This window comes from Palaemon carinicauda, chromosome 28, assembly GCF_036898095.1.
Source record: "Palaemon carinicauda isolate YSFRI2023 chromosome 28, ASM3689809v2, whole genome shotgun sequence".
In the NCBI taxonomy this organism is placed as follows: Eukaryota; Metazoa; Arthropoda; class Malacostraca; order Decapoda; family Palaemonidae; genus Palaemon; species Palaemon carinicauda.
In genome coordinates, this window is record NC_090752.1 from 95,870,837 (window position 1) to 95,888,003 (window position 17,167).

Here is a 17,167-nt window from a genome sequence, read left to right on the forward strand (position 1 = left end):
CTTAAGAAGTAATGGCATAACCACAACGACATTTCTTTTTGGTTTTAGGTATGTTAGATTCGGTATTGCAATAAAACACGTGAATAACTTTCCTGTAAGGTAGGAGGGAAAAGCACTTGGGGCATTGTAAGAGTTGAGGAATTACATTGTGTGCTTTCAGAAAATTATCAACATTGGTTGAAGAATCATAAAAATCACCATGGAATTTAGCAAATGCTTTTAGGTACGGAATACTGCAGCCATTACAAGTTTCTATAACTTCCTCCATCGCAAAATACGAAAAAATAAATCTCACTCGCAATGACGGACACCTTACTAGGACAAAGGTTTCAAGGGAAAAGGATTTGGTGAAAGGGGTATGAACAGACCACTCAAAGAGATAAAGGAAGGGGGGTAGGGAAATAGCAGTAGACAACCCCCTTGTGTAAACTTTGAATACGTATCGGTTCGTGATTGATTAAGGAAATAACAACTGAGTCTAGAGGGTAAACATGAATGAACTAAATAGGGAAACTAGTACAGAGAAAGTATTTATGTGAAACCGGGGAGTGAAAAGGAAATAACAAAAGAAATAAAAACAATATAGGAAGATAAAATGGAATGTATGATAAATTATATTGAATGGGAATATAAAATGAGATGATTTTAAAAGTTATACGATAATAAAACTAGTAATTGGAGGGGGAAAAGCTTCTGTGCAGGGGGAAGGATTTTTGCGCAGGCCGAAAACTGGTATGCACGAACGTACATAGGTACGGGTGCTAATGTTAGCATGGAATGCTAACATTTGATCTACATCAGACGATGGCAGCACTAGTTGCTGTATTTTTTCATGGAATAATCTTTGCAACGGCACCTCCAAAGTTTATCAAGATATACTGTTTTGTATTTTCCTCCGATTATAATACATTCAAGTAGGTAATGTGTAGAGAAGAAAAGGCTTGTTTTACGATTATATATCGTTTCCCCAGTATGTTTTCCCCATCCAAAACCCCGAGTTCCCAATGGGGGTCCCCTATTATCGTAGGATATAGATGTATATATATTTCTGAAACTTCATTTGCGACGGGAACGAGTGTCATTTTCGCAGAGATCGTATTTTTTTCTATAAGAAAAAGTTGTTGTTTACCTAGGTTACATTGCCCTGTAATACACTACAATAAAACTGGATATAGATGTATATATATTTCTGAAACTATTTATTTGCGACGGGAACGAGTGTCATTTTCGAAGAGAGCGTAAATTTTTCTATAAGAAAAAGTAGTTGTTTTCCTAGGTTACATTGCCCTGTAATACACTACAATAAAACCCTTACGGTATTCTCAGATGGTCTTTGGTGTTGCCTGTTTCAATTTTGTGTGTGTACACACACACACACACACACACACACATATATATATATATATATATATATATATATATATTATATATATATATATATATATATATATATATATATATATATATATATATATATATATATATATATATATATATATATATATATATATATATATATATATATATATATATATATATATATATATATATATATATATATATATATATATATATATATATATATATAATAGTACTTTTCATAAGGTTACCTTTCCAGATTATCACAACTGATTATTATGGATGATGAGAATGATAGGAGTTTTATCCAGTCAGAGACTGATGATGATGATAGCAATTATGATGGCTGTTATACTAGTGAGGAAGATATTTCTACTGATGATGAAAGTGATGATAATGCCGATAGTAATAGAAGTAATGAAGGAGACTGGATGAGGGTATTAGACAATGAAGTTGGACCATCTCCTGTAAGATTCACAGGCCATTGTGAACCAATCCATCCCCCAAAACACGATGCCTAACCAATAGAATACCTGAAGCTCTTTATTACAGATAGTTTTGTTCAGAAAATTGTTGATGAAACTAATTTGTATGCAAGTCAGTGGATCCAGTCCCATACTGAGTATCTTCAACAAAAGAAAAGGTTTACGGTCAACTTATGGATCAAACAAGGTCAAACATTTGTGAATGAAATGTTTGAAATGTTTTCTTTTTATTTTGAATATGGGGCTTATCAAGAAACCATCCCTAGCGTCTTACTGGGATAGTACAAATCCAAGCCAGGCAACACCGTGGTTCTCTAACCACTTCAACGGAGAGAGGTTTGAAGTTTTACTCAAGTTTCTGCATTTTGCAGACAATTCAAAAATGCCACCACCAGATCACCCAGCATATAAATTGTATAAAATACAACCAGTTATTGATCACTTCCAGAAAACTTTCAAAAGTCATTATTACCCTGAATGCAAAATATCCATTGATGAAAGTATTATTGGCTTTAGAGGTAAGACCCCTCATTTGCGACAGTATATGCCAAACAAGCATCATGCTAGGTTTGGGATAAAGGTTTGGTGTTTATGCGAGGCAAGAACTAGCTATACATATGCTTTTGAAATATATAGGGGAACAGCTGGTATGCAAGTAAGTGATAATGGGGCCACATATGACCTTGTTATGAGGCTTCTTGAGAAAGCAGGGTTATTTCATCGTGGTCATCACCTAGGTCTTGATAATTACTTTTCTTCACCTAAGCTATTTCAAGATCTTAGGCAAAATGGCACAACAGCAACTGGAACAGTTCGCACTAACCGTAAAGGATTGCCTATGGATGCTATAAAGACAAAATTGAAAAACAAAGAGGTTTCAGAGCATAGAAAGGGTCCTTTGTTATGTGTGACTTACAAGGATGGCAAGAAAATACCTGTTCTTTTATCTACTTCCTCAAAAGCAGACTATAAAACTGTAAACAGAACAGGCAAACCTGACAAAATTGTTCCTCATATTGATGATGACTACAATCATGTCATGGGTGGTGTAGACATGAAAGACACCAAGTTGTACTCGTACCTATCTGAATGTAAGACACTAAAATGGACAAATAAGGGATGCTTTTCACCTGGTGTCGTTTGAGAAGTTGGTCCCCTGGGGGAGACTCAAACTAAGAGCAGTTCAGTTGAACCTAAAAGAATTTTGGACCCCGGGGGAGTCCCCGCACAAGATGGTCACGGTGTCCTCGGAGACGGAGGAAACCCTGAAGTGGTGGCACGACAGAACGAACACCCTCAAGGGAATGCCTTCGCGATCGATCCCCCGGAGATGCTGCTATTCACGGACGCGTCAAAGGAGGGATGGGGAGCCCATCTTCTCAACGAATCAGCGAAGGGGAAGTGGTCCCCCAAAGAAAAGAACCTTCACATAAACGTCCTGGAACTGATGGCGATTCAGAGGGCATGCGTAGAATTCGTCCACCTTCTCCGAGGAAACACGGTGGCTCTGATGTGCGACAACGCCACGGTGGTAGCCTATGTGAAAAAGCAAGGAGGACTAAAGTCTAAAGAGTTGTGCAGTCTCACGATAAAGATCCTGGAATGGGCCGCAAAGGAGCGAATCGAGGTCACAGCCAGGTTCATTCCAGGGAAGAGGAATGTCCTAGCCGACGGCCTCAGCAGGATGGGCCAAGTGGTAGGGTCGGAGTGGTCCCTACACCCAGAAGTGGCTCAGATGGTTATCTTGAAATGGGGGTCGCCGATAATGGACCTCTTCGCCACAAAACTCAATGCACAGTGCCCCGTGTTCTGTTCTCCAGTGCCAGACCCAACAGCAGCGTTCGAGGATGCCTTTCAACACTATTGGGACAACCTCGACGTGTATGCCTTCCTTCCCTTCGGGACGCTCTGGCAGGTCCTCAACAGAGTGAGACGAGCAAAGAACCTGTGGATGACTTTGGTAGCACCCTGGTGGCCGGAGAGAGAGTGGTTCGCGGACCTAAAGGAACTGGCGCTCCTTCCACCCTGGCCCCTTCCGGGCAGAGAAGACCACCTCCGTCAGCCGCACTTCCAAAGGTTTCACGAAAACCCTCGGTCCCTCCGCCTACACGCGTGGAGGTTATTGAGCGGCTCCTGAGGAAGGAAGGATACTCATCAAAGACCGCAACAAGGATGTCGGGTTACCTGAGACGGTTCTCAGTCGCGGTTTTTCAAGCGAAATAGGCCACTTTTACAAAATGGTGCGCCTCGCAGAACCTCATGCCGTTGGAGGCCTCCATTCATAGGATAGCAGCTTTCCTAGTCTATCTGAGAGACGACGTAGGCATGTCTATCCTGGCTATCAAAGGTGTCCGAGCTGCCTTGGGCCAGGTCTTTCTCCTCGAGGGTCTAGATCTAGGAGCTTCCCGGCTAATCTCGATGCTCATCAAGAGCTTCGAACAATTGTGTTCTCCCCGTTCTTCTAGAGTGCCGCAGTGGGACTTGGCCAGAGTTCTTAAGGCTTTGTCTGAGCCACCCTTCAAGGCCCTCAGGGACATTCTGGACAAAGAGCTCACCCTCAAGACTGTCTTCCTTCTCGCTCTGGCCTCGGCTAAGTGAGTGAGCGAACTCCATGGGCTGTCGTACGAGGTTTCGCACTCGAAAGGCTGGAAGGATTTGAGTTTCAAGTTCCTGCCCGATTTTGTGGCCAAGACGCAAAACCCAGCCTCCTGGGACCCTAGGTTTGAGGGATTTTCAGTGCCAGCGATTCCGCGATCAGACAATCCGAGGGATTTGTTGCTATGCCCGGTCAGGGCAGTTAGAAAATACCTGGAAAGGACAGCCAGATTTCGCCCTGGGATTAAGAGTCTGTTCGTCTCCTTGGGCATGGTGAAGAAAGCAGTGTCCAGGAACACTATCTCCTTCTGGTTACGGCAAGTGAATAAGAGAGCCTATGACAGTGCCGGATCCTCGGTGCCGGGTAAGACGAGGCCCCATGATATTAGGGGCCTGAGCACTTCGCTAGCCTTCGAGAAGAACATGGCTGTGGGCCAGATCCTGAAGGCGGCCACATGGTCCAGGCAGTCCACCTTTATGGCCCACTACCTGAAGGACTGTACTAGGAAGTCTCTGGACTTCTTCTCCATTGGTCCGGTCATTTCTGCGCTCCAAAAGGTTTAAGGTTTAAGCCCCGGGGAAGCACATGGAAAGTAATTCCAAGCGACACAAGTTCCTTCCTTACTTTTTCCCCCACTTGTCCCCGCTTCCCCTCCATTCCCTTTTTCCCTTACTCCTCCCATGTGAGAAACGTTCAGTGGAGACGCCCATGTCCGGAGATCCTTACTGAGGTGAGTTACTTAGACACAATAGTTTTTTGTGTAGTTCTCCCCAAGTCTCATATCCCGTTAGTGGTCAGAAGAACCTAGGCTCCTATCTAGGTTCAATCTTTATTATTCAGCAGGTCTCTCGGTCCGTAAGACTACCCCCGCCTCCTAAAGTAAAAGTCTCCTAAGAAAGTAGTTCGAGGTAAGTACTCCGTGTTGGAACAAATCACAAATTTTAAGTAATTTATATATTTCCTAACAGTACTTACCTCGGTCTACTTTAGGGTTATTGCCCGCCCATCCTTCCCCCGAGTGTCTTACAGGACTTTGATACCATATTTATCAAAAACTTACTGGTGACCAAGACCTGGCCACGCGCTCTCGCTGACCGGGTCGCCTCAGGCCGAGTATTCATCCGCCACAGAGGGACCCACTATAGAAAATGGAGATAGGGGAAGCTACACAAAATTCTGGTCGGTTGGGAGGAGAATCCCAGATACTCCTAAGGAAGTAGTTCGAGGTAAGTACTGTTAGGAAAAATACAAATTACTTAAAATTTGTGATTTCAAGATTGAAGATTCTTGTTTGATGAATGATTGAATATTTAGTAATGTATATTATCCTATTAGAAATCATATCATATATACTTGATTGATTGCCATCTGTTACTTTGGCGATGTGCCACAAGCGTAACCTCCAATCAGAAATCATATCATACTTGGTTGATTTCTATCTGTTATTTTGTATTTTGGCGTTGCAATACAAATGGTCGTTAGGACTGCCTCAGACCAGGCATTCAAAATACTACTATAATACTAAAATTACTTACAGACCTTTTCTTAAATAGCATCTATAACGTTTGAAACGCTTCCAGAAGACTAAAATCGCTGCCAGGCCGTCTCGAGTATTTTAGATGGCCTTGTTCATACGCCCTTCTTCCTCTGACTGCAACTTCTATTATTTTCGGTAATCGTAAACTGCACAGAGGCAACTGGTCTGGAATTCGTTGGGAAAAAAGCCATTTCAGAATTTTATGATCCCCCCCCCTTTGGACTTTGGAAAATTCTCAATCCCTAATAGACTCAGTGCGAGCTTTTTATATAAAGGGCTTTACAAAACGGGTGTTGGCTGAGATAGCTCTCTCTCTCTCTCTCTCTCTCTCTCTCTCTCTCTCTCTCTCTCTCTCTCTCTCTCTCTCTCTCTCTCTCTCTCTTATACTTCTTGTTAAATGGAGGCTGTCATACAAATTCCAAATTTGGATAAAATGAAGACAAAACAATAAAATGTTGAATTTTCAGGGTACCTTTTTTGTATTTTTTCTCAAGTTTTTCTAAAGCTTAATTATATAGTTTTATTTAGTTGCATTTACCGTTTTTAAGTATCTTATCTAATCTATTTATATATAATATTCTTATTTGGCGGATGCTAATAAAAAATATTTGTAGGCTTAGCTGTAATCTTCCAAAAGGGGAATCCTTAAGTTTCTCGTCTTTCCAAAGATCTGGAATAATGATAGAATCATTCAGATGAACAGCATAAGAATGAGAGATAAGAATATTTTGTGAGTTATCACATTGAACTTGTGGTTATACATCGGTCAAAATTTTAATATTTTTCATGTTGGTCATATCAAATTTATTAAATACTAAGCTATCAAGGATAGTAAGGTAGTGTTTTCTTAAAACCTATTGAGCCGTGAGCGTAGCTTGAACTCTGGACCGACAGATTAGTGGGTCGCTAACGTTTCCACTAATCCAAAACAATTTTATCAAAATGGTAAGATCACAGAAACCCTTTGAACAGTTAGTTTTCCAACAATCTATAGCGGAAACAAAAATACGTTTTCCTTTTTTGAATTTTGATAGAATTGTTTTTCATGAAAGATGCGCAAAAAATGAGTTTTATAAAGTTCAAAATGCTCTTTACTCGAGTCAATAAGTCGAAATTCTGTTACAACATTTTGGTAAAGCATAAAGGTTTCCATAAGAATTAAAGGAAAGCGAAGGCCCCTCTTCTTTTGTTATTTCCCTCATCCCCCTTCAAATGTAAACAATATGATTCACTCGTTTATTTATTTGCTAAGTATTATAGATATTGATGATGTATAATTTAATTCCTTATGATATTTTTTTTATTTATGTGTTGTCAGATTTTTCATGTTACTCATCAAAAAATCTCTTGATGATACTTTTAAAGGTTTATAGTCCACTCATGAATGGCTGAGGCAAAGTACAGTCACATTGCTCTAAAAGGATTTCCATAGCAAGCAGGACAATGCCCTAAACACTGGCCATACATAAATATGATCAGCGCCCAAACCCCCTCTCCACCCAAGCTAGGACCAGGGAGGGGTAGGCCTTGGCTGCTTATGACTCAGCAGGTAGACCTATAAGCTCTATCATACCATCCATAGCAAAAAAGGATAGTGAGGTTGCAGACACTAAAGGAACTAATGAAATTGAGCCGGACTCGAACCCCAGTCTGGCGATCACCTGGCAGAGATGTTACCAATAGGCCACAACAACCCTAGGAAGAAGACAGATAGGGAACAGACAGACAAACTACGGATAACAGACAACTAGAAAGATTTGTGTATCATCTTTGGGATTTTATACTCATTGGGACAGTTTCCAAAGATATTACTCCCGGTCATCTACTGACTCAATACTAACACCTGTATCCACAAAAGAAATAAAATTCATTCACAGATTGAGGTCATTTTTAGAACAGTTTGCTCATTTACGCGAATTTGATGATATTGACATTTCAACATTTCATAGATCTACCAAAAAAAAAAAAAAAAAAAAGGGGGAGAATCGGAAGTGAGAGGAGTAAGAGTAGCGGGAGTTGGGAGAGGTATTGTTGGAATATCTAATGCGAATACTTTTAGGATAAGAACTGTTGTATACATTAGGATTTGCCTTCTCTCTTAGTTGAAAGAATTTCTAACTGAAAAATATATATTTGACGTCAATAATCTAGAATCTTCAACGCATTTTATCAGCAATAACAGTAGTTAGTCAGTCAATTCCCTTTTGAGCTATTCTTCATTCTAGCTTTTAAATTGCATATTTGTTATATTTGAATAAACGCCTGCTGTTTTCCTAGATATTCAATATTAAAGCTGCCTATACTTGAAAGATTGTATTCGACTCCAATGACCAAACGTGTTAGGTAGTAGATTGTCCAGGGCACCAGCCACCCGTTAAGATACTAGCGTTAGAGAGTTATGGAGTTCTTTGACTGGCCAGACAGTACTACATTAGATCTTTCTCTCTGGTTACGGTTCATTTTTTTATGTGCTTACTATTACACCGATTAGTCTGGCCTATTATTCATATGTTCTCCTCTGTCCTTATACACCTGACAACACTGAGTTGACTAAACAATTCTTTTTCACCCAAGGGGTTAACTACTGCACTGTAGTTGTTTAGTGGCCACTTTGCTCTTGGTAAGGGTAGAAGAGACTCTTCAGCTATGGTAAACAGCTCTTCTAGGAGAAGGACACTCCAAAATCAAACCATTGCTCTCTAATCTTGGGTAATGCCATAGCCTCTGTTGCGTGGTCTTCCACTGTCTTGGGTTAGAGTTCTCTTGCTTGAGGGTACATTCGGGCACACTATTCTATCTTATTTTTCTTCCTCTTCTCTCGTTAAAGATTTTATATAGGAAATATTTATTTGAATGTTGTTACTGTTCTTAAAAAATGTTTAATTTTTCCTCGTTTCCTTTCCTCACTGGGCTATTTCCCTGCTGGACCCCTGGGCATATAGCATCCTGTTTCACATGTAAGGTTGAGCTTAGCAAGTAATAATGATAATAATAATAATAGTGTTGCTACGGCATTAGATTGTTATTAATCAATTAGCCAGCAAATCACTCGACGCTTGCAATGATCAACTCTATATCCTTATTCTTCCCAGTTCAGTATTCAGAAATATTCTCGTCTTCCCTTCGTAATGATGAAATGGGAAATTAAATAGAGTATGTTTTCCAGGATTGGCTTATTTTCTAGAGTATTACATTGAATGTATTGCTTAGGAAAGATGTTCCTATCTATTCCTGTCTCATTCACTTGGTCCATTTGGATATTGTGTTTTTTATTTCGTTTTGTAATGTTTCACCCACAAGAGTTTCATTCGCTTGCTATTAATATACACTTCCAGAAACTGAAGTGTGAGTAGAATTTTGTATTTAGAAGTTTTCGTTTTCACCTCTGTTGTAATTATAGATAAGCTCCCTATCGCTATTGATAAAAGTTATATTCCGATATATACTCGCATAACGCAATATCCCAAATTAAAACTGTGCGAATCCTGAAAGGTTTTGTCCCTTATATTTTCTAGACAGGATCATGAAATAGAAAATATACGAGACGAATCCGTTTAGGATTCGCTCAATTTTTTTCATGTTTCCTTGTGGTTCTTTACATCTAAAAGGCATGGGCATTAGTGAATTTTACGCATATATGATTGTATGTATGTATGTAGTATATATATATATATATATATATATATATATATATATATATATATATATATATATATATATATATATATATATATATATATATATATATATATATATATATGTATGTATAAACAGTTTATGTATGTTTGTACAAAATATAAGTATCTTTGTATAAATATATATGTATAAACACGAAAAACCTTTTTGAATCAGTAAAATATTCACCTTTTATTGTATTGACCCCGAACCAAATTTTAGTAACAAAGAAATTCCTTCCCGAAGAACTATTATTCATCGCACTACTATTCATTAAAAGATTTAGTTGCAGAAACCAAAAGCCTTTCATGTTGCTTTTCCCTCATGAATAAAAGCAATAAAATTAACTCAGAAACTCTAAAAAAAAAGAAAGGCTCATCCATATGGCTAAGAGAAAATGGAAGGTTTTAGCAATGGGCGACCAACATTCCTGTCATTACTTCCACTTTATTGTAATACATCAATTGAAGATGATTTAGATGCCATTACAACTGCCATTAAAGGATTACGTTCATTCATAGCCACTGATAAACGCTGAGTTACATCGGTTGATTTTAACGTTTCTCGAGTTCCCTCGATCAGTCAGTTGATTGGATATCCGCTTGGATAGAGTCCTGATGGGTGATATCCTTGGATTCCCCATGTTTGAGGTTTATCCTTATAATCAGTCGTGAAGAGGGAGAGAGAGAGAGAGATAGAGAGTTGTTATTTCATTGATCGTCTTCATAGCATAATAATTATGTATAAAACAACCACGTCACACATACACACGCACACACACACACACAGAGAGAGAGAGAGAGAAGAGAGAGAGAGAGAGAGAGAGAGAGAGAGAGAGAGAGAGAGTTGTTATTTCATTGACTATCTTCATAACTTAATAATTATGTATAAAACAATTACGCCACGCACAGAGAGAGAGAGAGAGAGAGAGAGAGAGAGAGAGAGAGAGAGAGAGATGATTATTATTGTGATTTTGCTGTTCTGGATACTTTAAAACCGGATTACACTGTTCTTAATACTCCAATACTTTATTTCTTTGTTTTGGATAATCCAAAAACCTGATTTCACTGTTTTGGATATTTGAAACTTGATTTTGCGGTTCTCAATATTTTAAAACCTGATTTCGCTGTTTTGGATATTCCAAAACTTAATTTTGTTTTTCTGGATATTTTAGAACCTGATTTCGCTGTTCTGGAGACTCCAAAAAACCTGATTTTGCTGTTCTGTATATTTCAAAACCTGATTTCTCTGTTTTGGGTACTCCAAAATCTGATTTCCCTGTTCTGAATACTCCTAAAACCTGATTTTGCTTTTTTTGGAGACTCTAAAACTGGTTGTCTTTGATCTGGAGACTGCAAAACCGGATTTCTCTGATCTGGGTGCTTAAAAATTTGATTTCTCTATTTTGAATACTCCAAAACCTGATTTTGGTGATCTGGAGACACCAATTTTTTTTGTTTTTTGTTTTTTGCACTCAATTTAAAAATTAATTCAAGTAATTTTACTTAACATGTTTCAAAGCCTCTTTTATCTTTTTGGAATCTATTATTATTATTATTATTATTATTATTATTATTATTATTATTATTATTATTATTATTATTATTATTATTATTATTATTATTATTGGGTAGACACCCACAAAAAATGCTTCGGAGGATTTTACTTACTAACCTCGTTCCATTTTAGTGGTTGTTATTTTTTTTCTTCAGCCAGGGGGTCTTAATTTATGTAGAACAATATTCATTTATAAGTATATCAACTTGAACATATATTAGATTTTAAATATCTAGTCCACATTACCAACTGCAAAGTCGACGTTCAAGAAAACAAATTTGAAAAGCAAGATTTTACCAAGGTTAATTTAAAAAGCAGACTTTTCCCAAGCTTATCATGCTAAAAGCCAACTTCACCTCCTTTACTAGATGACCAGGGGGCGGGAGATGGGTAGGGGGCTCACCAAGCACTTTCGAATAGCGAATTCATAACTCGAGTCCTTATCTCTTATTTGGAAAGACTTTTAGGCTGATAATATTTCTTTTTTGTATTCCATCCTTCCCATGTGAGAAGGAAGGAGGCGATAAAACTTTGTATCCTTAGGAGAGTAGAGGATTAACTTGGCTCTAAACAGAATTACTTTAAAGGTATCTGGCAACTCTTGAAAACTTTGGCCGGGGGAATAAGTCTGTTTTTTTGCAGCTCTAACTTATGTAAATATTACTTGAAACTCTTACCTACATAAATATTACTTAAGTGCATCTGCTTTATGCTTTTACTTAAACGGATTTAGTACTCAAATGCGTTATTTTCTGTTGTTGCCTAAATTGAAATGTTGCAAGAATAAGATCGTTTGCCTTTGGTACTGAAAAGAACAAGTTTCCAAAAAAAAAAAAAAAAGTCTTAGAAATTCTTTTATTCGATTTGCATCTATAAAATGTCGTCAAGGAAACCTAAATTGCTTGTTTTTTTTCATAGACATCATAGTATGTCAGTTGCCTTTGAAAATGTAATAATATACACTTTAAAAATACCATAATTTTAATCGGAAATTCTCTGTAAAAATCTACTGTTCTCAGTCGTATTTCAGTGAAATACAGGCGACCGTAATTTTACCCTACTTTGTTATTGTCGTTTACGGATTGGTGACCACAATACCAATCGTTTACGTCAATATATCCGTTTTTAAAACGGCAAATGCCTGAAACCATTTTATTCTAGGACTTTTACCGTTTCTTTTACGGCTTATTTTTAACAGTGTATTGTACATCATTTAGTTGTATGCATCCAAGTGGCTTGGCATCATTGGTTTTTGACGCAAAACCGAACATGGCGTCACATGAGATTAGTTTTGAAGCACCGGGTGGAATCATAGAAATTATCGAATATGGTCCTGGTACATACAGTTTTGTTGAGAAAGTTAAAAAAACTTCTATTCGGGACCTGTTTAGGCTCTTGATTAATACTTTTACAGCATGTAGGATAAAGAAAATAATTATAATTAATAATCCTAGTGAGCCTTCAGACCAACACATTAAGGATATCGTTATGTTGACGGATATTGGGAGGTATTCATAAAACTGAAGGGTATCCTTGTAAGCATAAGGTAGAAGTATAAGCAAATATTTCTTTCCATATTCAAAGGTAGAAGTATAAGCAAATATTTCTTTCCATATTCATAATGATTACCTTTTGCTTCAAAAGAATTACCTTGTACTTCTACCTTACACTTGCGAGGATATCCTACAATCAGAAGTAAAACGTTGACTCGTGTTTCGGGAGCACTTATACATGTTGGAACTTGTAAGATTTCATATGTGCTGTCAAGATAAGAAAGAGTTTAGTATTTATAATACGTATTTAATGCCCTGTTTTTACTTGTATTTAATTAATTTTGCGCATCAGAAAGAACAACAGACACCGCCGCACCTTCCCCAAAGCCTCGCTGGCAACATCTATCCCCCACCCCTTGCTTTAGAAGTTCTTTGACCTCTTTTTAGCTCCCCCACCTCTTGCATTAGAAGTTCTTTGACCTCTTTTTAGCTCCCCCACCTCTTGCATTAGAAGTTCTTTGACCTCTTTTTAGCTCCCCCACCTCTTGCATTAGAAGTTCTTTGACCTCTTTTTAGCTCCCCCACCTCTTGCATTAGAAGTTCTTTGACCTCTTTTTAGCTCCCCCACCTCTTGCATTAGAAGTTCTTTGACCTCTTTTTAGCTCCCCCACCCGTTGCATTAGAAGTTCTTTGACCTCTTTTTAGCTCCCCCACCTCTTGCATTAGAAGTTCTTTGACCTCTTTTTAGCTCCCCCACCTCTTGCATTAGAAGTTCTTTGACCTCTTTTTAGCTTCCCCACCCCTTGCAATAGAAGTTCTTTGACCTCTTTTTAGCTCCCCACCCCTTGCAATAGAAGTTCTTTGACCTCTTTTTAGCTTCCCCACCCCTTTCATTAGAAGTTCTTTGACCTCTTTTTAGCTCCCACACCCCTTGCATTAGAAGTTCTTTGACCTCTTTTTAGCTCCCACACCCCTTGCATTAGAAGTTCTTTGACCTCTTTTTAGCTCCCACACCCCTTGCATTAGAAGTTCTTTGACCTCTTTTTAGCTTCCCCACCCCCTTGCAATAGGAGTTCTTTGACCTCTTTTTAGCTCCCCCACCACTTGCATTAGAAGTTCTTTGACCTCTTTTTAGCTCCCCCACCACTTGCATTAGAAGTTCTTTTACCTCTTTTTAGCTTCCCCACCCCTTGCAATCGAAGTTCTTTGACCTCTTTTTAGCTCCCCCACCACTTGCATTAGAAGTTCGTTGACCTCTTTTTAGCTTCTCTACCCCTTGCATTAGAAGTTCTTTGACCTCTTTTTAGCTCCCACACCCCTTGCATTAGAAGTTCTTTGACCTCATTTTAGCTTCCCCACCCCTTGCAATAGAAGATCTTTGACCTCTTTTTAGCTCCCCCACCCCTTGCATTAGAAGTTCTTTGACCTCTTTTTAGCTTCCCTACCCCTTACATTAGAAGTTATTTGACCTCTTTTTAGCTCCCACACCCCTTGCATTAGAAGTTCTTTTACCTCTTTTTAGCTTCCCCACCCCTTGGATAGATGTTCTTTGACCTCTTTTTTGCTCCCACACCCCTTGCATTAGAAGTTCTTTGACCTCTCTTTAGCTTCCCCACCCCTTGCAATAGAAGTTCTTTGATCTCTTTTTAGCTCCCCCACCACTTGCATTAGAAGTTCTTTGACCTCTTTTTAGCTTCCCTACCCCTTACATTAGAAGTTCTTTGACCTCTTTTTAGCTCCCCCACCACTTGCATTAGAAGTTCTTTGACCTCTTTTTAGCTTCCCCACCCCTTGCAATAGAAGTTCTTTGACCTCTTTTTAGCTCCCCCACCACTTGCATTAGAAGTTCTTTGACCTCTTTTTCGCTTCCCTACCGCTTGCATTAGAAGTTCTTTGACCTCTTTTTAGCTCCCACACCCCTTGCATTAGAAGTTTTTTTATCTCTTTTTAGCTTCCCCACCTCTTGCAATAGAAGTTCTTTGACCTCTTTTTAGCTCCCCCACCCGTTGCATTAGAAGTTCTTTGACCTCTTTTTAGCTTCCCCACCCCTGCATTAAAAGTTCTTTTACCTCTTTTTAGCTCCCCCCACCACTTGCATTAGAAGTTCTTTGACCTTTTTTTAGCTTCCCTACCCCTTGCATTAGAAGTTATTTGACATCTTTTTACCTCCCACACCCCTTGCATTAGAAGTTCTTTGACCTCTTTTTAGCTTCCCCACCCCTTGCAATAGAAGTTCTTTGACCTCTTTTTAGCTCCCCCACCCGTTGCATTAGAAGTTCTTTGACCTCTTTTTAGCTTCCCCACCCCTTACATTAGAAGTTCTATGACCTCTTTTTAGCTCCCACACCCCTTGCCTTAGAAGTTCTTTGACCTCTTTTTAGCTTCCCCACCCCTTGCATTAGAAGTTCTTTGACCTCTTTTTAGCTCCCCCACCCGTTGCATTAGAAGTTCTTTGATCTCTTTTTAGCTTCCCCACCCCTTGCATTAGAAGTTCTTTGACCTCTTTTTAGCTCCCCCACCCGTTGCATTAGAAGTTCTTTGACCTCTTTTTAGCTTCCCCACCCCTTGCATTAGAAGTTCTTTGACCTCTTTTTAGCTCCCCCACCCGTTGCATTAGAAGTTCTTTGATCTCTTTTTAGCTTCCCCACCCCTTGCATTAGAAGTTCTTTGACCTCTTTTTAGCTCCCCCACCCGTTGCATTAGAAGTTCTTTGATCTCTTTTTAGCTTCCCCACCCCTTGCATTAGAAGTTCTTTGACCTCTTTTTAGCTCCCCCACCCGTTGCATTAGAAGTTCTTTGATCTCTTTTTAGCTTCCCCACCCCTTGCATTAGAAGTTCTTTGACCTCTTTTTAGCTCCCCCACCCGTTGCATTAGAAGTTCTTTGATCTCTTTTTAGCTTCCCCACCCCTTGCATTAGAAGTTCTTTGACCTCTTTTTAGCTCCCCCACCCGTTGCATTAGAAGTTCTTTGACCTCTTTTTAGCTTCCCCACCCCTTGCATTAGAAGTTCTTTGACCTCTTTTTAGCTCCCCCACCCGTTGCATTAGAAGTTCTTTGATCTCTTTTTAGCTTCCCCACCCCTTGCATTAGAAGTTCTTTGACCTCTTTTTAGCTCCCCCACCCGTTGCATTAGAAGTTCTTTGATCTCTTTTTAGCTTCCCCACCCCTTGCATTAGAAGTTCTTTGACCTCTTTTTAGCTCCCCCACCCGTTGCATTAGAAGTTCTTTGACCTCTTTTTAGCTCCCCCACCCCTTGCAATAGAAGTTCCTTGACCTCTTTTTAGCTCCCACACCCCTTGCATTAGAAGTTCTTTGACCTCTTTTTAGCTCTCACAACCCCTTGCATTAGAAGTTCTTTGACCTCTTTTTAGCTCCCACACCCCTTGCATTAGAAGTTTTTTGGCCTTTTTTTTTATCTCCCCCACCCCTTGCAATAGGAGTTCTTTGACCTCTTTTTAGCTCCCACACCCCTTGCATTAGAAGTTCTTTGACCTCTTTTTAGCTTCCCCACCCCTTGCAATAGAAGTTCTTTGACCTCTTTTTAGCTCCCCCACCCCTTGCATTAGAAGTTCTTTGACCTCTTTTTAGCTCCCACACCCCTTGCATTAGAAGTTCTTTGACCTCTTTTTAGCTTCCCCACCCCTTGGCATTAGAAGTTCTCTGACCTCTTTTTAGTTCCCACACCCCTTGCATTAGAAGTTCTTTGACCTCTTTTTAGTTCCCACACCCCTCGTATACACGAATTATGTTGTTGTAGCCCCTCTCCGTTGTTGTGGTCTCTTTGCTGCGACCCCTTTCCTAGCTTTTCACACTGTTTATCAAATGCAATTTCTTTCCGCAATTTTTCGATATACTCCTTCTTTTTCCTCTGAATTATTTCCCATTCTTCATCTTTCGCTAAATCCTTTCTAAAGCCGTAAGGCTTGTTAAATATCCAGTCTGTTTTATACATTTAACACTATGTTTCTGCGAGAGTCGCCTCAAAATATTCGGAAGTATCCAGTGGGGGAGTTTGGAACAAACCAAACCGGTAACCAAAAATCACCATGGTCATAAAAAACGAAGCCAATATCGAGGGCGTACTGACGACTCTTTACAAGGAATTCGTAGTATTCTAATTCCCATTGACGTCTGCGCGGATTTCCTGAATCTGCCCGTTTTGACTCCAGTCCCCAGTGCTTAGCTTCTCTGAACTTCAGTTTTGCTTCTCTTTGCCGGAGCCTTTCTTCTTTTTTCATCGAGGAGGACTTGTCGGAAGTCCACATTTTACATCTTCTCAAGTAATTGGTTGATTACCGTTTGATTTTTCTCAATTTGAAGACCTTGAGAGTTTATAGTCGCCTGTAATGCCTCCACTTGACCGTTCTTCTCCAACAGTTTCCTTTCAAGGCTTTCCAACCTCCTGGTCGTCTCTTCGCTGAGTTGAGGATTCCTCACCTCCTGTTTCTGATCCAGTTCGGCCATC

At 39.3% G+C, this 17,167-nt stretch overlaps 1 protein-coding gene and 1 pseudogene across 1 annotated transcript; both read left to right on the plus strand.

The window, feature by feature from the left end:
* The first annotated feature begins 1,637 nt into the window (after positions 1–1,637).
* LOC137621948 (piggyBac transposable element-derived protein 4-like) lies at positions 1,638–2,988 on the plus strand (annotated as a pseudogene).
* Positions 2,989–3,174: 186 nt separating this feature from the next.
* Positions 3,175–3,981, plus strand: LOC137621949 (uncharacterized). The gene has a single exon (XM_068352448.1). The coding sequence runs from the start codon at positions 3,175–3,177 to the stop codon at positions 3,979–3,981; it is 807 nt and encodes a 268-aa protein (XP_068208549.1).
* The last annotated feature ends 13,186 nt before the right edge of the window (positions 3,982–17,167 follow it).

Excerpts from the sequence above, each read along its gene's own strand:
- LOC137621949 (XM_068352448.1), top strand. The coding sequence starts at position 3,175 with ATGCTGCTATTCACGGACGCGTCAAAGGAGGGATGGGGAGCCCATCTT.